We start from the raw sequence: 24,875 nt of genomic DNA, 5'->3' as shown, positions 1-24,875 counted from the left end.
GAAGGGAGTGGCATGATGTATTTAAAGTGATGAAATGGAAGAAACTACAACCAAGAATACTCTAACCAGCAAGGCTCTTATTCAGATTTGATGGAGAAATCAAAAGTTTTACAGATAAGCAAAAGCTAAGAGAATTCAGCACCACCAGACCAGCTTTGCAACAAATGCTGAAGGAACTTCTCTAAGCAGAAAAGAAAAGGCTACAACTAGAAACAAGAAACTTACGAATGGAAAAGCTCACCAGTAAAGGCAAACATACAGTAAAGGTAGGAAATCATCCACATGCTAATATGATATCAAAACCAGCAATTACAAGAAGGGGAGAACGCAAATGCAGGATATTGGAAATGCATTTGAAATTAAGAGGCCAGCAATTTAAAACAATCTTGTTTATATATAGATTGCTATATCAAATCCTCATGGTAACCGCAAATTGAAAATCTACGATACACATACAAAAAAGAAAAAGGAATTGAAACACAACACTAAAGTTAGTCATCAAATCACAAGAGAAGAGAACAAAAGAGGATGGGAACAAGAAAAATGTTTCGTAACTCTATGTCTCTTGATTTTTTGTATTTTCCATCTCTATGTGATATGCTGTTTTTTCGTTTCCTCAGCTCTACATTCTAATCCATTGAGTCTTTTGGCTTGGAATTTGTTTCCATTACAAGTTTCATTCAGTTCTTTTTGACATCTTTCAGGTCCTTTTTAAAGTGACTTGGCCTTTGTTCATAAAAAGAATTTTCCTTTATACATTGAATCATTTAAAACATATAATTGCATAATTTGAGATCAATAATTCCATTACCTGAAATTTTTGAATATCTAACCTGCTCTAAATTTTATCTGTTGACATACTCACATTGGCTTATTTCCTTGATTGTTTTATAATTTTGGATTTTTTAGTTCTGTTTTAATAAGGATTTAATTTGTGTGAATACTGAATGGCTTCAGGGTTGAGTGTTTCATACCTCAAAGTAGTTTGCTTCTGCTGGGAACCCCAGTAATATTATTAGCTCTGGGACAACTTTTGGTTTTGTTGTTGCTGTTATTGTTACTGTTTTGACTTTGCAGATTCTTTTTCTTTGGCCATGCCATGTGTCTTGTGGGATTTTGGTTCCCTGACCAGGGATTGAACCTGCGCCCTCGGCAGTGAAAGCACAGAGTCCTAATAACCCTAGAGATTCTTGGAATGGTAAAATAAATGAGGTATGCAAATTGGTGTGGTTTTAAAAGAGGAAAGAGTGATACCAATATAAAGGATTATTAGTATGGATGCCAATGTAGAATGTGACTATAAAAGGGGAGTAACTATGTGGTCTTTTTCGTGCTGTATGTTATCTAGTTGTTGTGGAATAAATGTATAAAAACTGTAACCACAGAAGGAAATATTTGTAACTCTCTGTAAGTTATAAACCCAATGCTGCTTTTTAGGGTTCTGGTATCCTTAAGAGAAATAATAAAAATAGTAACAGCTTAAAAAAAGATTAGTTAATAACATTTATTAATACCTATTTTGTATAGAGATTTTAAAGATGTAATGTGAGAAGGAAGTCACAAAGGAGTTTGAGAACATGTCCTCTGCCTCAAAAAGCTGAAAAATTAGGTTGTAACATCTACATCTGCTAGGACTGGTAGTGTGGCCAATATGATCAAGACCAAAGGTACAGATGATTGTTTCAGACCTATTAGAATTTTTAAAGACAAGTAAGATATGCCATTTTATGACTTAAAACATATTGTAGCAACTAGAAAGTAAAATGCTCTTCTGAGGCAACAGAATAAATCACTGGAAAGCAATAAAGTATAGAAGCTATTTTATACCAGATTCTGAATCAGGAGAACATAGGTTGTCACTTATTGTGTAACTTTGGCCAAGTTACTTTCACCTCTGGGCCTCAGTTACTCGCCTAAAATGTAACGATCATTTTACTTTAAAGTACAAGATTAGAGGTGTCACGGGGTGATGGTGGAAATGGTTCTCCATTAATAGTGTGGAGAACCATTTTACCAAAAATGGTCTCTAAGATCTTTTCCAATTTTTTTTTACAACCAGTGTATTCCTATGAAGCAAGAAGGCTGATTACTATGAAAGTAAATGAAAGACTTCCCTGGTGGCACAGTGGTTAAGAATCTGCCTCTCCCAATGCAGGGAACACGGGTTTGATCCCTGGTCCGGGAAGATCCCACATACCACGGAGCAATTAAGCCCGTGAGCCACAACTACTGAGCCCGCGTGCTGCAACTACTGAAGCCTGCAGGCCTAGAGCCTGTGCTCTGCAACAAGAGAAGCCACTGCAATGAGAAGCCCACGCACCACAAGGAAGAGTAGCCCCCGCTCTCTGCAACTAGAGAAAGCCCGCACACAGCAACGAAGACCCAACACAGCCAAAAATAAGAAATAAATAAAATAAATAAATTTATAAAATAAAAAAAAGAAAGTAATGAAGAGTCCATAGAAATAGATACAGTAGCTGGAATTTACCACTGTTGGCTTGTAGCACTTAAGGCAAACTAACAATCAAGTGCAACAGATTTTCACCTCAGGCCTCAAATACAGGTAACTACGGCAAAGAGCTTCCCCCAACTTATACGTTACCTTTGCCATGATGTAGAAGGCACAAAGGAGGAGCTGATCCAAATGTCTGTCTTTCATCAGATCAGGGCAGTGAACTAAAGTGAATTCAAAACATGTCCATATCTTCCTTCTTAACTCATTTGAAACATCCAGTTTTAAACATAAATCACGTAAGCGTACACTTGCCAAATGATAGACCTAAGATGAAAGATAGCACATTGATGCAAAAAATCAAGTAAATAATTTCTCAAATTTATGTCTTACCATGAACATGGGCTTTTAGGCCAACATTAATAAACACCTAAGGCTGCTGATGCATTAAATTACATAAAATTTTTATTTTATAGTACTAGTTCACTGCTATGGCAAAAGAAAATATATTAAAACAAAATTTTCTTTGGAAAACTACCTTAAACATTTTTTTGGTAAAGATGTTATATGCTATTATTCTATGCTGTCAACTATGTAAAGTGAGAAATACTAAAATTAAATGGTTTGATTTACCAGCATCATGATCATTATGAATACATAATTTTTCAAGTATTCAGAAGTCTCTCTCTTTTTTTGGTTCAGGTAAAATGACTAGAAAGCCTAAAATGTCACATAATACACTCAAATGTTTGACTCCAAAATAAGTCAGAAAGCAAAATCATTTAAAAATTTCCCCAATAGTCTACATTGTTTTTATAAGCACATGAAAGGAATGTTAAGCAAACGAGATACCAGATTTTGTTGTTGTTTATTGAGGTATAACTGACATACAACATTAGTTTCAGGTGTACAACATGATTCAACATTTGTATATGTTGTGAAAAGATCACCACAATACGTCTAGTTAATATCCACACAGTTAACACAATTTTTTTTCTTGTGATGAGAACTTTTAAGATCTAGTCTCTTAGCAACTGTAATATGGAATAAGCATTACTAACTATAGTCACCACGCTATACATTATATCCCCATGATTTATTTATTTTATAACTTGAAGTCTGTACCTTTTGACTCCCTTCATCCATTTCACCCACCCCCTCGCCCCCGGCAACCACTAACCTGTTCTCTGTATTTATGAGCTTGTTTTTGATTTTTATATTCCACAAATAAATATCATATAGTATTGTCCTTCTCAGTCAAGTTGTTGTTTTTAAGTATGTCAGAGTAAATTCAGTTCAATACCTTCAACCTTTCATATATAGTCTTTATATGAACTGATACTAATGCAAATGCCCCAAAGGTCCTAAAAGATTCTAAAATGATTTCTGATCATCCAAAAAGCATTATGTTTTATTATCTTAAGAACTGGTAATCCTACTGTGATATTCCTAAACTAGACTATTCTGTTTGAACTAAGTCTTTAAATCTAAATGTTCAGGGTAAAAAAAATGAAAAAGAGTAAGGCATTCTTTATAGCAAAGTATCTTTTGAGAGGGGAAAAAAAATCCACAAATTAAAGCTGAAAAATGAACTTTAGCCATCCAATACACTAATCTGATAGAAAGAGAGATAAGGGTTGACTCCAAAGCCACCAGTGATTCATTTTATAACAAACTCATTTTCTGCATCCAACCCTTTGTTTCTGGTCTTGCTGGCTAAGAGATAAACGGGAACCACTGGGGTCAGAGCAGTGGGAAAGATGCTGGAACTTTACATTTGTGATAGAAGATAACAGATACAGTCCTAGGTAGAAGGATTAAGAATGTCATTAAGTAATATTTGTGGGGCTTCCCTGGTGGCGCAGCGGTTGGGAGTCTGCCTGCCAATGCAGGCGACACGGGTTTGGGCCCTGGTCCGGTAGGATCCCGCGTGCTGCGGAGCAGCAAAGCCTATGTGCCCAACTGCTGAGCCTGCACTCTGGAGCCCACGAGCCACAACTGTTGAGCTCATGTTCTACAGCAGGACAGGCCACTGCAATGAGAGGCCCACGCATTGTGGCGAGGAGTGGCCCCCACTCGCTGCAACTGGAGAAAAGCCCGTGTGCAACAATGAGGGCCCGATGCAGCCAAAAATAAATAACTAAAATAAATAAATTTTTTTTAAAAGTAATACTTGTTAAGTATCTTTTACAAAGCTAATCCAATGCCTTAAAGGTACACATACTCTGGAAGGCTTCTAACAAAAAATTCACAGTAAATTCTACTCAGGCATAGGATATCAGCATCACACTGAGTTCAGCATGGATAACATCTGCAATTTACTCAAGAAATGGTTATTTTGAACTCATTATAGATATGGACGTTTCAATTTCCTTTTAGGGTAAATTTTTTCTAGCTTCTAAGTAGGCTATAATTAAAAGGAAAAGGACAAGCTAGATTCTGAAATAAATTCAGAACTAAAAATTCATAAATAAAGCCTTATTTTTGTCAATCTTAGATTCATTATCAAAGGAAGCAATTTGTCGTTTTGAAAATTAAAAATAGGGAATGAATGGGGAAAATACTACAGTTGGAGCTCTGTTTTTAAAACAGGCCTTAGGCACAAGATGTAGGCAGGAGTGGAGACGGTGGGACAGAGTAGAGAAAGCAGTGGGAGGTGGAAAAAAGGGCAAGTGTCTCAAGAATTATTCTAAGAAAGACTAGATAGAGGAAATAAACTTAAATTTGCATGAAGAGATAATTTGAAAAAACAAACATGAATTTCTTAAAAATTTTAAGCCTTAAACCCTAATCATAATGCTAAAAAGAAACAAAAAACAGTGCCTTTTTTTTCATTTACAATTTTTCAGAATGGGCTAAATAGCCACTAGTTACAGGGTAGACTGGAGAGGTATCTTCCAATTCTGGAATTTATTTTAGAGAAGCGGCATGTTTGGTCACAAATATCTGACTAACATGTCTATGTTATCAGAAGCTTTATGGTGCTTATAAAAGCTAGGCAGGATAAGCTGAAATTATTTCTATGTTAAATCTTTGCATTAATACTAAAATAATCTAGGCATTATAATGAGAACTGGTCAATTCGTAAAAGGTAAAAAACTAGATTTATGATAAAAATTATGTAGACTCCCAGCAGTATCTCACCAATCTTAATAATGAATCCTCAGTAATGTAAACTTATCCATAAGATCCAATGTACCTCTCCCACAATAAACTCCAATCTAAAGCAATATAACACAATGGAGTTCCTGTAAATTCCACAGGATGGCCAATTGCTTAATCAAAGTTATGTAAAACAAGCCGGCAGGAAATGGAATTAAAACTCTATGAGTCTGAGTCCAAACATTAGCTCATCAAGATCATAATGTTCTTTTAGAATGTCAAATATGTTTTTAAAAAAGGCTAAAGGTACATCACCTGATACTAAAGCTAAACAAAGACACTCTAAGAAAACTACAGACCAATATCTATGATATTGATGTGAAAATCCTCCACAAAACCCTAGCAACTGAATGGAACATCATACACTAAAAGGGTTATACACCATGACCAAGTAGGAGTTATTCATGGAATGAAAGGATAGTTTAACATATGAAAATCTATCAGTGTAATACACTACATTAGCAGAATGAAGAGAAAAATGATATAATCATCTCAAAATTTGATGCAGAAAAAAAGCAATTGACAAAATTCAATACCCTTTTGTTACAAACTAGGAATAGACGGAAACTACTTCAACATAATAAATACCATATATGAAAAATCCATAGCTAAGATCATACTCAAAGTAAAACAATGAAAGCTTTTCCTCTAAGATCAGGAACAAGACAAAGATGCCCAATTTCAGTACTTCTATTCAACACCATACTAGAAGTTCTAGCCAGAGCAATTAGGCAAGAAAAAGAAATAAAAGGCATTCAAATTAGAAAAGAAGTAAAACCATCTCTGTTTGCAGATGACATGACTTTATGTGTAGGAAACCCAAGCACCCTGGAGTCCATAAAAAATGTTAGAACTAATAAATGAATACAGCAAAGTTGCAGGATACAAAATCAACACACAAAAATCACTTTTATTCCTAAACCATAAACAATGCACAATCCAAAAATGAAATTAAGAAAATGATTCCATTTACAATAGCATGAAAAAGAATAAAATACTTGGGAATAAACTTAACCAAGGAGGCAAAAATTTGTACACTGAAAACTGCAAAGCATTGCTCAAAGAAATTAAAGAAAACATGAATAAATGGAAAGACATACTATGTTCATGGACTGGAAGACTTAATATTGTTAAGATGTCAACACTACTGAAAGCAATCTACAGATTCAGTATAATCCATATTAAAACCCTAAAGATTTTTTTTTTTTGCAGAAATAGAAAAAAATCCATCCTAAAACTCATATGGAATGTCAAGGGACTCTGAATAGTCAAAATAATCTTGAAAAAGAAGAACAAAGTTGGAGGTCTCACATTTTCTGACTTCAAACCTTACTACAAAGTTACACTAATTAAAACTGTGGTACTGGCAAGAAGAGACCAATGAATAGAATACAGAGCCCAGAAATAAACCCTCACATATACAGTGATGAGTAACTTGACAAGGGTGTCAAGACCATTCAATGGAGAAAGGCAGTCTTGTCAACAAGACTTACTGAGAAAACTGGATATCCACATGCAAAAGAATGAAACTGGGTCCTTACCTTATACCATATATAAAAATTAACTCAAAATGGATCAAAGACCTAAATGTAATTTCTAAAACTATAAAAATCCTACAAGAAAACATAGGGGAAAAGCTTCATGACACTGGCATGTGCAATGATTTCTCGGATATGACACCAAAAAGAACAAGACAACAAAACAAAACATAGATAAATTAGACTTCATCAAATTAAAAACTTCTGTGCGTCAAAAGACACTAATATATAACATATATTAGTGAAAAGGCAACCCATGGAATGGGAGAAGATATTTGCAAATCATGTATCTGATAAGGAATTAACATCCTGGCAATATAAAGGACTTTTACAACTCACCAATAAAAAACTCAAAAAATGGGCAAAGGACTTGAATAGACATTTCGCTGAGGAAGGTAAAAGGATTGCCAATAAGCCCATGAAAAGATGCTCAATATCACTAATCATCAGGGAAACGCAAATCAAAACTGCAGTAAGGAGATAGCTTCAAAATGGTGGAGGAGTAAGACGTGGAGATCACCTTCCTCCCCACAAATACATCAAAAATACATCTACATGAGGAACAGCTCCTATGGAACACCTACTGAACACTGGCAGAAGACTTCAGACTTCCCAAAAGGCAAGAAACTCCCCACGTACCTGGGTAGGGCAAAATAAAAAAGAAAAAACAGAGACAAAAGAATAGGGATGGGACCTGCACCTCCGGGAGGGAGCTGTGAAGGAGGAAAAGTTTCCACACGCTAGGAAGCCCCTTCACTGGTGGAGATGGCGGGTGGGAAGCTTTGGAGCCACAGAGGACAGCGCAACAACAGGGGTGCAGAGAGCAAAGCGGAGAGATTCCCACATAGAGGATCGGTGCCGACCAGCACTCACCAGCCTGAGAGGCTTGTCTGCTCACCCGCCGGGGCGGGTGGGGGCTGGGAGCTGAGGCTCGGGCTTCGGAGGTCAGATCCCAGGGAGAGGACTGGAGCTAGCTGCGTGAACACAGACTGAAGGCAGCTAGTCAGCCACAGCTACCTGGGAGGGAGTCCGGGAAAAAGTCTGGAACTGCCTAAGAGGCAACAGACCATTGTTTCAGGGTGCGCGAGGAGAGGGGATTCAGAGCACCACCTAAACGAGCTCCAGAGACGAGTGCGAGCCGTGGCTATCAGCGTGGACCCCAGAGACGGGCATGAAATGCTAAGGCTGCTGCTGCAGCCACCAAGAAGCCTGTGTGCAAGCACAGGTCACTACTCACACCTCGCCTCCCGGGAGCCTGTGCAGCCCGCCACTACCAGGGTCCCGAGATCCAGGGACAACTTCCCCGGGAGAACACATGTCATGCCCAGGCTGTTGCAACATTATGTTGGCCTCTGCCGCCGCAGGCTTGCCCCGCATTCTGTACTCCTCCCTCCCCCTGGCCTGAGGGAGCCAGAGCCCCCTAATCAGCTGCTACTTTTTAACCCTGTCCTGTCTGGGAGGGAAACAGACGCCCTCAGGCGACCTAAACGCAGAAGTGGGGCCAAATCCAAAACTGAACTCCAGGAGCTGTGCGAACAACGAAGAGAAAGGGAAATCTCTCCCAGCAGCCTCAGGAGCAGCGGATTAAATCTCCACAATCAAACTGATGTACCCTGCATCTGTGGAATACCTGAATAGACAACGAATCATCCCAAAATTGAGGCAGTGGACTTTGGGAGCAACTATAGACTTGGGATTTGCTTTCAGCATCAAATTTGTTTCTGGCTTTATGTTTATCTTAGTTTAGAATTTAGAGCTTATTATCACTGGTAGATAGGTTTATTGATTTGGTTGTTGCTCTCTTCCTTTTTTTAATATACATACATTTTTCCTTTTTCTCCTTTTGCCAGTGTGTATGTGTATGCTTCTTTGTGTGATTTTGTCTGTATAGCTTTGCTTTTGCCATTTGTCCTAGGGTTCTGTCTTTTTTTTTTTTTTTTTAGTATAATTTTTAGCACTTATTACCATTGGTGGATTTGTTTTTTGGTTTGGTTTCTCAATCTTTTTTTTTTTACTTTCTAATTTTTTATTTTTAATAATATATTTTTAATTTTTAATTTTTACAACTTCATTTTATTTCTCTTTCTTTCTTTTTTTCTCCCTTTTCTTCTGAGCCATGTGGCTGACAGGGCCTTGGTGCTCCGGCCGGGTGTCCGGTCTGAGCCTCTGAGGTGGGAGAGCTGAGTTCAGGACAGTGGTCCACCAGAGACCTCCCAGCCCCACATAATATCAAATGGCGAAAGCTCTCTTAGAGATCTCCATCTCAACGTGAAGACCCAGCTCCACTCAATGACCAGCAAGCTACAGTGATGGACACCCTATGCCAAACAACTAGCAAGACAGGAACACAACCCCACCCATTAGCAGAGAGGCTGCCTAAAATCATAATAAGGTCACAGACACCCCAAAACACACCACTGCATGCAGTCCAGCTCACCAGAAAGACAAGATCCAGCCTCATCCACCAGAACACAGGCACCAGTGCCCTCCACTAGAAAGCCTACACAACCCACTGAACCAACTTTACGCACTGGGGGCAGACACCAAAAACGAGAACTATGAACCTGCAGCCTGCGAAAAGGAGACCCCAAACACAGTAAGTTAAGCAAAATGAGAAGACAGAGAAATACACAGCAGATGAAGGAGCAAGGTAAAAACCCACCAGACCAAACAAATGAAGAGGAAACAGGCAGTCTACCTCAAAAAGAATTCTGAGTAATGATAGTACAGATGATCCCAAATCTTGGAAATACAATGGAGAAAATACAAGAAACGTTTAACAAGGACCTAAAAGAACTAAAGAGCAAACAAACAATGATGAACAACACAATAAATGAAATAAAAAATTCTCTAGAAGGAATCAATAGCAGAATAACTGAGGCAAAAGAACAGATAAGTGACCTGGAAGATAAAACAGTGGAAATAACTACCACAGAGCAGAATAAAGAAAAAAGAATGAAAAAAATCAAGGAGAATCTCAGAAACCTCTGGGACAACACTAAACGCACCAACATTCAAATTATAGGGGTCCCAGAAGAAGAAGAGAAAAAAAAGGGACTGAGAAAATATTTGAAGAGATTATAGTTGAAAACTTCCCTAATATGGGTAAGCAAATAGTCAGTCAAGTCCAGGAAGCACAGAGAGTCCCATTCAGGATAAATCCAAGGAGAAGCACGCCAAGACACATATTAATCAAATGATCAAAAATTAAATACAAAGAAAAAATATTAAAAGCAGCAAGGGAAAAGCAACAAATAACATACAAGGGAATCCCTGTAATGTTAACAGCTGATTTCTCAGCAGAAACTCTGCAAGCCAGAAGGGAGTGGTAGGACATATTTAAAGTGATGAAAGAGAAAAACCTACAACCAAGATTACTCTACCCATCGAGGATCTCATTCAGATTTGATGGAGCAACTGAAACCTTTACAGACAAGCAAAAGCTAAGAGAATTCAGCACCACCACACCAGCTTTACAACAAATGCTAAAGGAACTTCCCTAAGCAGGAAACACAAGAGAGGAAAACACCTACAATAACAAATGCAAAACAATAAAGAAAATGGTAACCGGAACACATATATTGATATATACCTTAAATGTAAATGGATTAAATGCTCCAACCAAAAGACACAGACTGGCTGAATGGATACAAAAACATAACCCGTATATATGCTGTCTACAAGAGACCCACTTCAGACCTAGGGACACATACAGACTGAAAGTGAGGGGATGGAAAAAGATATTCCATGCAAATGGAAATCAAAAGAAAGCTGGAGGAGCAATTCTCATATCAGATAAAGTAGACTTTAAAATAAAGAATGTTACAAGAGACAAGGAAGGATACTAAATAATGATCAAGGGATCAATCCAAGAAGATATAACATTTGTAAATATTTATGCACTCAACACAGGAGCACCTCAGTACATAAGGCAAATGCTAACAGCCATAAAAGGGGAAATCGACAGCAACACAATAATAGTAGGAGACTTTAACACCCCACTTTCGCCAATGGAGAGATCACCCAAAATGAAAATAAATAAGGAAACACAAGCTTTAAATGATACATTAAACAAGATGGACTTAATTGATATTTATAGGACATCCCATCCCAAAACAACAGAATACACTTTCTTCTCAAGTGCTCATAGAACATTTTCCAGGACAGATCATATCTTGGGTCACAACTCAAGCCCTGCTAAATTTAAGAAAATTGAAATCATATCAAGTATGTTTTCCGACCACAATGCTATGAGACTAGATACCAATAACAGGAAAAAAGGTGTGAAAAATACACACACATGAAGGCTAAACAACACACTACTAAATAACCAAGAGATCACTGAAGAAATCAAAGAGGTAATCAAAAAATACCTAGAAACAAATGACAATGAAAACACGATGACCCAAAACCTATGGGATGCAGCAAAAACAGTTCTTAAGAGGGACATTTATAGCAATACAATCCTACCTCAAGAAACAAGAAACATCTCAAATAAACAACCTAACCTTACACCTAAAGCAATTAGAGACAGAAGAACAAAAAAACCTCAAAGTTAGCAGAAGGAAAGAAATAATAAAGATGAGATCAGAAATAATGAAAAAGAAATGAAGGAAAAAATAGCTAAGATCAATAAAACTAAAAGATGGTTCTTTGAGAAGAAAAACAAAAATGATAAATCACTAGCCAGACTCATCAGGAAAAAAAGGGAGAAGACTCACATCAATAGAATTAGAAATGAAAAAGGAGAAATAATAACTGACACTGCAGAAATACAAAGGATCATGAGAGATTACTAAAAGCAACTATATGTCAAAAAAATGGACAACCTGGAAGAAATGGACAAATTCTTAGAAAGGTATAACCTTCCAAGACTGAACCAGGAAGAAATAGAAAACATGAATAGACCAATCACAAGCACTGAAATTGAAACTGTGATTAAAAATCTTCCAACAAACAAAAGCCAAGGACCAAATGGACTCACAGGAGAATTCTAGCAAACATTTAGAGAAGAGCTAACACATATCCTTCTCAAACTCTTCCAAAATATAGCAGAGGGAGGAACACTCCCAGACTCATTCTACGAGGCCACCATCACCCTGATACCAAAACCAGACAAAGATGTCACAAAAAAAGAAAACTATAGGCCAATATCACTGATGAACATAGATGCAAAAATCCTCAACAAAATACTAGCAAACAGAATCCAACAGCACATTAAAAGGAACATACACCATGATCAAGTGGGGTTTATCCCAGGAATGCAAAGATTCTTCAACATACAGAATCAATCAATGTTGTAAACCATATTAACAAATTGAAGAATAAAAACCATATGATCATCTCAATAGATGCAGAAAAAGCTTTTGACAAAATTCAACAGCTATTTATGATAAAAACTCTCCAGAAAGTAGGCATAGAGGGAACTTAACTCAACATAATAAAGCCATATATGACAAACCCACAGCCAACATTGTTCTCAATGGTGAAAAACTGAAACCATTTCCACTAAGATCAGGAACAAGACAAGGTTGCCCACTCTCACCACTATTATTCAACATAGTTTTGGAAGTTTTAGCCACAGCAATCAGAGAAGAAAAAGAAATAAAAGGAATCCAACTTGTGAAAAAAGAAGTAAAACTGTCACTGTTCACAGATGACATGATACTATACATAGTGAATCCTAAAGATGCTACCAAAAAACTACTAGAGCTAATCAATGCATTTGGTAAAGTAGCAGGATATAAAATTAATGCACAGAAATCTCTTGCATTCCTATAAACTAATGATGAAAAATCTGAAAGAGAAATTAAGGAAACACTCCCATTTACCACTTCAACAAAAGAATAAAATACCTAGGAATAAACCTACCTAAGGATGACAAAAGACCTGTATGCAGAAAACTATAAGACACTGATGAAAGAAATCAAAGAGGATACAAACAGATGGAGAGACATACCATGTTCTTGGACTGGAAGAATCAACATTGTGAAAATGACTATACTACCCAAAGCAATCTACAGATTCAATGCAATCCCTATCAAGCTACCAATGGCATTTTTCACAGAACTAGAACAAATATTTCACAATTTGCATGGAAACACAAAAGACCCCGAATAGCCAAAGCAATCTTGAGAAAGAAAAACAGAGCTGGAGGAATCAGGCTCCTTGACTTTGGACTATATTACGAAGCTACAGTAATCAAGACAATATGGTACTGGCACAAAAACAGAAGTATAGATCAATGGAACAGGATAGAAAGCCCAGAGATAAACCCACGCACCTATGGTCACCTTATCTTTAAAAAAGGAGGCACGAATATACAATGGAGAAAAGACAGCCTCTTCAATAAGTGGTGCCGGGAAAACTGGACAGCTACATGTAAAAGAATGAAATTAGAACAGTCCTTAACACCACACACAAAACTAAACTCAAAATGGATTAAAGACCTAAATGTAAGGCCAGACACAATAAAATTCTTAGAGGAAAACATAGGCAGAACACTCCATGACATACAACACAGCAAGATTCTGTTTCACCCACCTCATAGAGTAATAGAAATAAAAACAAAAATAAACAAATGGGACCTAATGAAACTTAAACGCTTTTGCACAGCAAAGGAAACCATAAACAAGATGAAAAGACAACCCTCAGAATGGGAGAAAATATTTGCAAATGAAGCAAATGACAAAGGATTAATCTCCAAAATATACAAGCAGCTCATTCAGCTCGATATTAAAAAACCAAACACAATCCAAAAATGGGCAGAAGATCTAAACAGACATTTCTCCAAAGAAGATATACAGATTGTCAACAAACACATGAAAGCATGCTCAAAATCACTAATCATTAGAGACATGCAAATCAAAACTACAATGAGGTTATCATCTCACACCGGTCAGAACGGCCATCATCAAAAAATCTACACACGATAAATGCTGGAGAGGGTGTGGAGAAAAGGGAACCCTCTTGCACTGCTGGTGGGAATGTAAATTGATACAACCACTATGAAGAACAGTATGGAGGTTCCTTAAAAAAGTAAAAATAGAACTACCATATGACCCTGCGATCCCACTATTGGGCATATACCCTGAGAAAACCATAATTCAAAGAGTCATGTACCACAATGTTCATTGCAGTTCTACTAACAACAGCCAGGACATGGAAGCAACCTAAGTGTCCATCGACAGATGAACGGATAAAGAAGATGTGGCACATATACACAATGGAATGTTATGTAGCCATAAAAAGAAACAAAATTGAGTTATTTGTAGTGAGGTGGATGGATCTAGAGACTGTCATAAAGAGTGAAGTAAGTCAGAAAGAGAAAAACACTTGTATTTCACAATATTGTGGAAAACCTTGTATGTTGCTAGCAGGAATATAAATGGTGCAGCCACTGTGGGAAACTGCATAGCATTTTCTCAAAAATTAAATTTAGAATTACTATTCCACTTCTGTATGTACCCAAAAGAATTGAAAACAGACTTGGATACCTGTACACTAATGTTCATAGCAACACTATTCACTCACAATAACCAAAAGGTAGAAACAACGCAAATGTCCATCTATAGATGAATGGATAAACAAAATATGGTATATACATACCATGAAATATTAGTTTTATAAAGGAAGGAAATTCTGACCATGCTACAATATGGAAGAGCCTTGAAAACATTATGCTAAGTGAATAAGCCTGTCAAAAAAGGACAAACGTTATATAATTCCACTTATATGAGGTACCTAGAGTAGTCAAATTCATAGAGACAGAAAGTAGAATAATGGCTACCAGGGGCTAGGGGTGGGAGGAAGAAATGAGGAGTTACTATTTAATGGGTACAGAGTTTCAGTTTAGGAAGATGAAAAAGTCTGGAGGTGGATGATGGTGGAAGCTGCACAACAATGCGAATGTACTAATGACATTTAGCTGTACACTTAAAAATGGTTAAAATAGTAAATTTCATGTATATTTTACCACACACAAAAAAAGAAGGCTAAAGCTGCCCTCTGTTACTCAATCTTTCTTGCATTGATTAAAGGAGACCTTTTTAGATGCTATAAAAACACGTACCTTTCTATAAAACAGTGCTAAGGACCCAGTTCTCTTTGGTTTGCTTATTCCAACTGAATGTACCTCTTGTGCTTTAGTCAAATGGGTCTGTTTTGGAGAAGCACCAATTAATGACTGAGCCGTAAGTGATACAGGACTCTCGACTTTGGACTCCTGAGTTGTATTCATGGAAATTGGTATCAGTGTGATCTCTCCAGCATCATTTGCAATACCTGAATGTACAAGCAAGAGTTCTTAGTTTTAGAAGTGTGTCCCAGAAAAGTTGTCAATTCTTCCTTCCTTGCTTCCTTCCTCCCTCTCTCCCTCCCTTCCTTCCTTTACTATCTATCTATCTATCTACCTACCTATCTATCTATCTATTTATGCATAGGAATATGTTAGAAGAAAGCCACAAAAATAGTAATTCTAGGTTATGATACTCTTATTTTCTATTTCTGCTCTGAAACAATAAAATTGTTCTTTTGAGCTCTAAAGGAGATGTTTTTAATCAATAAACAAAATTCTTCCTCAATGCACTTATTTGTAAAACTCAGATAAGAAAATAAAATAAGTCCTAACAAAGAGGGTTGTAAATTTATAAAATGTGAAAATTCAAAAAACAGTGCAGGCATACCTCAGAGATATTGCGAGTTTGGTTCCAGACCACTACAATAAATTGAGTATCATAATAAAGTGAGTCACATGAATTTTTTGGATTCCTAGTGCACATAAAAATTATGTTTATGCTATATTGCAGTTTATTAAGTGTGCAATAGCATTATGACTAAAAAACAATGTACATAACTCAATTAAAAAATACTTTGTTGCTAAAAAATGCTAATCATCATATGACAACAGAGGGTTGCCAGAAACCTTCAATTTGTAAAAAAAAAAGAAAATAGTATCTGTAAAGTGCAACAAAGCAAAGTGCAATAATACTAGGAATGCCTCTATAGGTTCAAAACAAAACAAAAGGGTGGAGCACAGAGGATCTTTAGGGCAGTGAAACTATTCTGTATAACAGTATAATGGTAGATATGTGTCATTAGACATTTGTCAAAATTCATAGAATGTACAACACCAAAGAGTGAACCCCAATGCAAACTACGGACTTGGGGTGATAATGATGTGTCCATGAAAGTTCATCAGTTGTAACACATGTGTCTCTCTGGTGCAGGATGTTGATGACAAGGAAGGCTCAATTTTGCCATGAACCTAAAACTGCTCTTAGAGAAAAAAAAGTATGGGTTCAGGGACTTCCCTGGTGGCGAAGTGGTTAAGAATCTGCCTGCCAATGCAGGAGACACAGGTTCGATCCCTGGTCTGGGAAGATCCCACATGCCATGGAGCAACTAAGCCTGTGCGCCACAACTACTGAGCCTGCACTCTAGAGCCCACAAGCCACAAATACTAAGCCCATGTGCCACAACTACTGAAGCCCACGTGCGCTCGAGCCGCAACTACTGAGCCCTCGCGCCGCAACTACTGAAGCCCGTGTGCTGCAACTACTGAAGCCCGTGTGCTGCAACTACTGAAGCCCGCACGCCTAGAGCCCGTGTTCCGCAACAGGAGAAGCCACAGCAATGAGAAGCCCGCGCACTGCAATGAAGAGTATCCCCTGCTCCCCATAACTGGAGAAAGCCCATGCACAGCAACGAAGACCAAACGCAGCCAAAGAGAAAAAAAAGTATATAGGTTCAAGAAAAAATACTGGAATAATAAGACCATGTGATCAGTCCAATAAGACATTTCTTAAATTTTCACCCAACTCAGAAAAAATATAAAATAAATGCATCAAAATGTTACCATGCAATGGGATTGTAACTTTATGTCCTGTTGTCCCTGTTACTATGGCTGTGGCCATTGTTAGAAGACTTTGCCCAGGTGAAATTGATATATTTTCAGCAGTAATGCTTGAAGAAGGAGCAATTTTCAATTTTGTTCCTTCTGTTATGATCCTGTCCATAAGCATTTCCTTTGGGGGGTCTTCCCCAAAAAGTCTTCTCTTAGCACTCCCAGCGGTAGGAGAACTGTAGCGTTCATGGACAGAAATTGGAGACAATGGTTGCGTATCTAATAAAGAGAAAAATTTATAACAGTTTGACATGTATTCCAAAATAATAAGTCAGGTTTACTCACTCATTCAACAAACAGAGATTGAGTTACTATGCTAATAACATGGCCTCTGTCCTCATGGAATAATCGAGTCTAGTGGGAGAGAGAAGAATGAAGTAAATACTAAAATAAAATTATGGGGCTTCCCTGGTGGCGCAGTGGTTGGGAGTCCGCCTGCCGATGCAGGGGACGCGGGTTCATGCCCCAGTCCGGGAGGATCCCACATGCCGCAGAGCGGCTGTGCCCGTGAGCCATGGCCGCTGAGCCTGTGCGTCCGGAGCCTGCGCTCTGCAGCGGGAGAGGCCGCAGCAGTGAGAGGCCCGCGTAACGCAAAAAAAAAAAAAAAAAAAAAAAAAGGAAAATAAAATAAAATAAAATAATGAGAGCTCACCTTCCTGGTTTCTTGAACCTCTGCCTATATTAAAGAAGCAAAATATTAAGGGTAAAGTAGAAGGTGAGAAGTAGAATGTGGTGACTGCTAAATTTCAAAAGTAGTCCAACTAGCTTCTGTCTCCCAATCTTATCTAGTAAATAACTCCTGATTAGAAGGAAAAATCAGTGATTTGGTTCACAATTTTGCCTTCACCACATGCCCACACTTCAAATAGTTTAAGGCAGTAGCTGTGGCTTTCTGATTTAGTAGAGGCAGAATCATCTTTTATAAGTCCACTAGAAGATAAAGATGAGTAGAAGTGTTATGACTCTGCTTAACTTGCCTTAATCTGAGGCATTAGTGTGTTGATCAAAAAGAAAGTAAAGTATGGATTAAACTTCTTTTCCAGTGCTATCCTTCTGCAGAAACTGCTCTCCTTTCCATCTCCACTAGGTGCAAAGCCTCTCCTAGCCAATCCTACATCTTTTCCCACCATTTCCCCCCTACTTCCCTCAACCCACTGTTTCTTTACAGGTATATAACATGTTTTTAAAGTAAAAACATTTCACTAATTATTTTTACAATTACTAGATAATTAGACAGCCATGTCATCTATTTTCAAAACATGTTTAAAGGTATAAAAATTACCTCTGGCAATAATTTGACAGCTCTCTGTATTACTGAGGTAAGTGAGGAATAGTCATGGTTTAATAAAAATCTCTCCATAATTCTGGAGGTTATAAAAGCAACTCTGACTCCCAGTCTTAGTAAAAAAGTGGAAAGTTCTATTGTACCTCCCATTACCCCTTAACAGAAGTCTACCTGGATACCTTATATCTAAGAAAATCAATGCAGCCCTTGAATCTGACTTGGAATGTTCAGAGCTGACATTTCAAGGGAAAACTCATGTTATAGCCATGAAGTTAGCTGCAAGCCCCTTGAAATGATGCTCTGCCTAGCACAGTACTGGAAAAGCTGCAGTAGACAATAAAAATTTAACAAATATATAAGTTAATAAATTGTCTTTTTTCTCCCAGAGTCAAGGCTCAATATTATTGTTTTCTAAGGATTTTCCATTATTTGATTCTCTTGCCTGAACCCCTATAAGAAAATACCGTTTTCTTCTAATTATAAAAATAATATATCACCTGAATGTTCACAGCAGCGTTATTCATAAAAGCCAACAAGTGGAAATAATCCAAATGTCCATTAACAAACGAATGAACGAACAATATACAGTATATCCATACAATGAAGAATTATTCAGCGTAATGAAGTGTTGACACATGCGACAACATATATATCTTGAAAACATGATAAGTAAAAGAAGCCAATCACAAAGGTCACATATTATATAATTCCATTTATATGAAATGTCCAGTACAGGAAGATCCATAGAGACAAAGAATAGATTAGTAGTTCCAGGGTCTTGGTAGAGGAGGAAATAGAGAGTGATTACTGTTGGATACAGGTTTTTTTTTTGGGGGGGGTGGGGTGATAAAAATGTTCTGGAATTAGATAATGGTGATAGTTGTATAGTCTTGTAAATATACTGAATTGTATATTTTAAAAGGGTGAATTTTATGCGATGTGAATTATATCTCAATTTTTAAAAGCTCACTGAAAAAACTCAAACGATACCAAAAAACTGTAATGAAAAAGGTAACACTCAAAATTCCACCACCAGGACAGAATTACATTTTAGTGACCATTTCTTCATGATCTTAGTTCTGATATCTCTAGCTAGGCTGCAAACACACACACACACACACACACACACACACACACACACATATATATAACATATATTATATATATAATATATATTATACATACATACACATTATAGTCAGATACACACACATGCATACGCACAGAGTTCATGCTTTGTACAGTTAAAGTATGCATGAGTTTCAGTTATCATAGCATAAATTAACGACAGCCTTAACAAAAAGGTTCAGATTTCAGTTGCCATGGTATATTAACTGTGAGTAACTGCATAAACTACAAACTTTTCCCATGAGGATTTACATAAATCACTGTGTGAAAAATAGATGTGCATCATGATCAGTGACCAATCCTGTTACTTCTTTCAAAGTCTGTTGGTGATTGTTCAGGGCAAATCTGCTGGTTCAATTCATGCAGGCAGCAAAGCATATGGTTATGTTGTCTCCTTATTTCCCAGTGATAAACCCGCATTTTACAAAATAGACGAATGAAAATAGACAAATGAAAGAAGGAATGGCCCCCCCAAAAAAGTGAAAGTTCAACAAAGAATTGAAAAGTGATAATGCTGAAAGTGAAATTAAAATTGTTAATGAAGTTATAGAAGAAATAGCTGACCCTAGGAATGTTGACACTGCTGCTATTCAAGAGATTAGATATACAGCCAGAAGAACTGTGTGAAGATGAGACTTATTGATATAAATGCGAAAAGTTGTTAAGATAAATAGGATGAAGACATCCAACAGGAAGTTATGATGGCAAAAAACTTCACTTTAAAGGAACTTTCAGAAATATTTCACAACACTGAAAGCACAAAGGATAAAATGTTAAGAGCTGGTCCAAACTTAGAAAGGAACACGACAGTTCACCAAGGCACAGGAAAGAAGCTCACTCAGTATTGTAAGTTATACGAGAAGAAAGTGGCAAGCACCATTTAAACTATTCTTTATGACTTTAAAAAACAAAACACTTTCATTCTCAATGTTTCCAATTGTAGTGTACTAAGTAAATATTTTTACTATTTTTAAATTTGTTTAAATATTAATAATTGACAGTAAGAGAGTTTTTAGCTTTGACAAGATTTTTAAAGGTCATAAAACAATCCTAATTATTCCCCTTGCTTAATGAAGACTGTTTTGCATGCACAGTGTGCACATTTTCATGATCTTATACTACGTGTAAAGCAAGACACACACAATTATAGTCCAAAAGTGGGTCTTGAGCTACCTTACTATATAACCTGAATACTTGTACATCTGAGGTTTATTCAGGAATATTGTCATCAGAAGATTTTAAGTGATTTTTAAAAATCCAAGAGTTAAATAATCCAGAAGATGCACACATCAGTTTGCTACACCACAAGAGAAAATAAAGAATAATGCACTAAAATCTTCCTATTAGTAAGGCTCAAATGAACTATTTTGAGAGAGCATAGATAAGTAATTTATTAGATGAATTTAATATCCCAAAGAGTTCTTTGTTCTGCTTTAAACATTTATTTTTCTATAAAGACTTAGAGATAAAGAATATAACTTTTATCACATTTGGAAAAGTAGGTATTTAGCTTAAATAGTTTTCCATTAGCATTGAGGAAAAGTTGTGTATATTTATGAAAAAGCCAAAATACTATTTCCACAATAATAGACACTGCAATTTAAAAAATAGATTAGATTCAAAATCAGAGTGGAAATCTTATTACTTTAATATAAAAAAGTATAAAATGAGCCACACGGGGTATTGGCATAAACATTAATCCCCTTTCAAATCTCGATAAAAAAATTGTATTTCTTAATAATACGTTAGGCAAGACCTGAAATTTTCTCTAAAAAAAGATGTTTGTTATTTTTTCATTGTTTTACCAATGTTGAACCTACCCTTTCGAAGACTCCCACTGTCAGTCCGAACTTCTTTGACCCTTGGATGCATTAGAGGAGACACTGGCATCATGGGAAGATGTCCCTGTACATTTCCCCCATTTCCTGTTTCAAAATTATTTGGGAATATAACCTGTAGAAAACAAAAACCCTCTGCTTTACACACAGATAAACCCGCTGATCAAAACATAACAGAAAAAATGAGAAAGAAAGTCTTCTTAACTTTTTACTGTTTTATTTCCCTGTCCTTCACAAAATATACCAAATTGCATAAAGTGCTCAATAGTTAACATTGTTAAAGATATGTAAAGAGTTCAACTCACTTAATCTTATAATATATCTAGTAAAGTTTACTGACCACTAGAAGTAAACCTATGAGGTAGGCACTGCTATTCTTCACTTATGGATGAGAAAATTGAGGCTCAAAAATGTGAAATCTGCCCAAGGACACAGTACTACTAAATATTACAGCAAGGGCTTCAACCCAAATCCTTCTCTTTTAAGTTCATAGCTTTTTTTTCCACTTCCCAATGGATTCCATAATGGAAATATTGATGAATACTGAAGATTGCCCAATTAATCATAGTCTGCTGCAAAAGACCAAAGAAGCATGGAAGAGAGGCTTTAAGAAATCATCTTTTCAGTTCTTCCTAAATAGTTCTTTCAGTTGTTTGAGATTAGAGAAAAACTCAAGAAGATTAATGAAGTATAAGGAGACACAGAAAAGCAAAGTAGGATGTATAGACAGGAGTTAAAAAAGAATAACACAGAGGTGAAGGGAAAAAACTCAATTTCTCATGATACTAAACTGTTAAATGTGCAATTTGTGTGCATTAGGTAGAAGCTTTTAATCTTTTTATTGTAAATACTACTAATTAAAAGTGTTTAATTCTTTATATGGATATTTAAAAAATTAAAAATGATGGGATTAATGGTTTCTTAGATCTGATACTGAAAGCACAAGCAACAGAAGAATAAACTGGACTCATCAAAATTTAAAACTTTTGTGTTTCAAAGGTCATCATCAGGAAAGTAAAAAGACAACCCACAGAATGGGAGAAAAGTTTTACCAATCATATATCGTATAAAGGAGTGTATCTAAAATATATAAAGAACCTATAACTCAATAATAAAAAGACAATCCAAATAAAAAATGGGCAAAGGATCTGAATAGATATTTCTCCAAAGATGATAAAGAAATGGCCAATAAGCACATGAAATGATGTTGAACATCATTAGCCATCAGGGAAATGCAAAAAAAAAAACCACAGTGAGATAATACTTCATGCCTACTAGGATGGCTAGAATCAAGAAGACAGATAATAGGCACTGGAGAGGATGTGGAGATATTAGAAACTTTATACACTGATGGTGGGAACGTTAAATGGTGCAGCCACTTTGGAAAACAGTCTGACGGTTCCTCAAAAGCTTAAAAAGAGTTACTATATGGCCCAGCAATTCCACTGCTAGCCATATACTCAAGAAAAATGAAGGGCTTCCCTGGTGGCGCAGTGGTTGAGAGTCCGCCTGCCGATGCAGGGGACACGGGTTCGTGCCCCGGTCCGGGAAGATCCCACATGCCGCGGAGCGGCTAGGCCCGTGAGCCATGGCCACTGAGCCTGGGCGTCCGGAGCCTGTGCTCCGCAACAGGAGAGGCCACAACAGTGAGAGGCCGCGTACCACAAAAAAAAAAAGAAAGAAAAAGAAAAATGAAAACGTATGTCCACACAAAAACTTGTTCATGAATGTTCATAGCAGCATTATTCATAATAGTCAAAGGGTGGAAACAACACAAGTTTATAAATAAACAAACTGCTATATCCATACAATGGGATATTAGTAAGCTGTAAAAAGGAACAAAGTGCTGATACATACAACAACATGGATGAACCTAAAATCATTATGCTAATAAAAGAAGTCAGTTATACTCAGCCATAAAAAGAAATGAAATTGAGTTATTTGTAGTGAGGTGGATGGAGCTAGAGTCTGTCATACAGAGTGAACTAAGTCAGAAAGAGAAAAACAAAATACAATATGCTAACACATATATATGGAATCTAAAAAAAAAAAAAAAAAAGGTTCTGAAGAACCTTGGGGCAGGACAGGAATAAAGACACAGATGTAGAGAATGGACTTGAGGACATGGGGAGGGGGAAGGGTAAGCTGGGACAAAGTGAGAGAGTGGCATGGACATATATACACTACCAAATGTAAACTAGATAGCTAGTGGGAAGCAGCCGCATAGCACACGGAGATCAGCTCAGTGCTCTGTGACCACCTAGAGGGGTGGGATAAGGAGGGTGGGAGGAAGATGCAAGAGGGAGGAGATATGGGGATATATGTATAGCTGATTCACTCTGTTTTAAAGCAGAAACTAACACACCATTGTAAAGCAATTATACTCCAATAAAGATGTTTTTAAAAAAAAAAAAGAAGTCAGTTTAAAAGGACCACATATTGTATGATTCCATTTACATGAAATGTCCAGAACAGGGAAATCAATAAAGATGGAAAGTAGATTACTTGGTTGCTTAGGGGCTAGGTCAAGAAGACAGAGGTTAGGGAAGTGATACGTAAAGTTTCTTGTTGAGGTGGTGTGTTCCAAAAGTGACTGTGGTGATGACTGCACATACCTATGAATATACTAAAAACCACTGAATTGTATACTTATGGGTGAATTGTATGGTATGGGAATCACGTCTCAATAAAGCTGCTTTCATAAAATGATGGGATTATTAGCCTTGCCCTAACTCACTTCTTCACAGGTAGGAACTCTGTTTGCAGAAGCCTGGAGAGCCTCCCACAGAGCAGAGTCATGACTCCATGCTAAACTCTCCAAAATCTGTTCTTCAATGCTGTTCAGGTGTTTCACCATGTCCCTGGAGAGTCCTTCCTCTGAGCGGATCACCACCTCAATAACCTGGAGAAGAGAAAACTGAGAAAGTAATGTGGTCTCAAGTAGTCAGTTCTAGACTAGGCTGACATGTATGGCTAGCTCTGCTGTTATTAATGACACAGAACCAAGAATATCTTTGAACCATAATTCTATGGCTTATTAATATATTTTTAATTTATAAAGAAGTTTTTAAGATTTTCAAAATACTTGCACGTACATTTCTGGTTTTCATGTTTTATTTTACACATGGAAAACAGAGGCAATGATAGGTGAAAGTGGTCAACAGCCCAACAGTGGTAGAAGTCAGGTCTTGGGTTCCCAGTCCAATGCTATTTTGAATTCACTGCCCCTTCTCAGACTATTCCTCCCAACAGCTCAAAAGAAAGAATGAATAACATATTTAAAAGGAACTTTGCTTATATACACTATAGTTCCATTTTAATAAGAGTAAATATCTAGAGCAAAGTCTGTAAGCATATATATAAAAATATTAATAGTGATTATTATTTGTAATTAGGATTATAATATATGACTTTAATATCTACATTTGTGTGTATTTTCTGTTTTTCTTCAAGGAGTATATATTATTTATGTGGTTAAAAAACAACGGCATTGGGTTTCCCTGGTGGCGCAGTGGCTGAGAATCCGCCTGCCGATGCAGAGGACACAGGTTCGAGCCCTGGTCCGGGA

The 24,875-nt window shown here is 36.9% G+C and overlaps 1 protein-coding gene and 1 long non-coding RNA gene across 6 annotated transcripts in view; one reads left to right on the top strand and one right to left on the bottom strand.

Moving 5' to 3' along the window:
* RBL1 (RB transcriptional corepressor like 1) overlaps positions 1–24,875 on the bottom strand; it is a 75,542-nt gene that overhangs the window by 18,018 nt on the left and 32,649 nt on the right. For 3 of the 5 annotated variants that reach the window (XM_027078351.1, XM_027078352.1, XM_027078354.1), the window contains 5 exons: positions 24,045–24,224; positions 21,290–21,422; positions 17,009–17,275; positions 15,224–15,435; positions 2,603–2,779 (listed from right to left, as the gene is read on the bottom strand). In XM_027078351.1, coding sequence (XP_026934152.1) covers positions 2,603–2,779; positions 15,224–15,435; positions 17,009–17,275; positions 21,290–21,422; positions 24,045–24,224 — 969 coding nt within the window. The remainder of the gene's footprint in view (positions 1–2,602; positions 2,780–15,223; positions 15,436–17,008; positions 17,276–21,289; positions 21,423–24,044; positions 24,225–24,875) is intronic. The other 2 variants (XM_027078350.1, XM_027078353.1) reach the window with 1 other exon arrangement.
* On the top strand, positions 219–2,199 carry LOC113605227 (uncharacterized). Its single transcript, XR_003427117.1, has 3 exons — positions 219–266; positions 401–1,212; positions 2,060–2,199. It is a non-coding gene; the product is annotated as an uncharacterized LOC113605227 (long non-coding RNA).

Source organism: Aethalodelphis obliquidens, unplaced genomic scaffold, assembly GCF_003676395.1.
Source record: "Aethalodelphis obliquidens isolate GAN/ISIS:26980383/991018 unplaced genomic scaffold, ASM367639v1 scaffold42, whole genome shotgun sequence".
NCBI lineage: Eukaryota > Metazoa > Chordata > Mammalia > Artiodactyla > Delphinidae > Aethalodelphis > Aethalodelphis obliquidens.
Note: the sequence above shows the minus strand (reverse complement) of the source record. Positions and strands in the feature narration are given on the sequence as shown.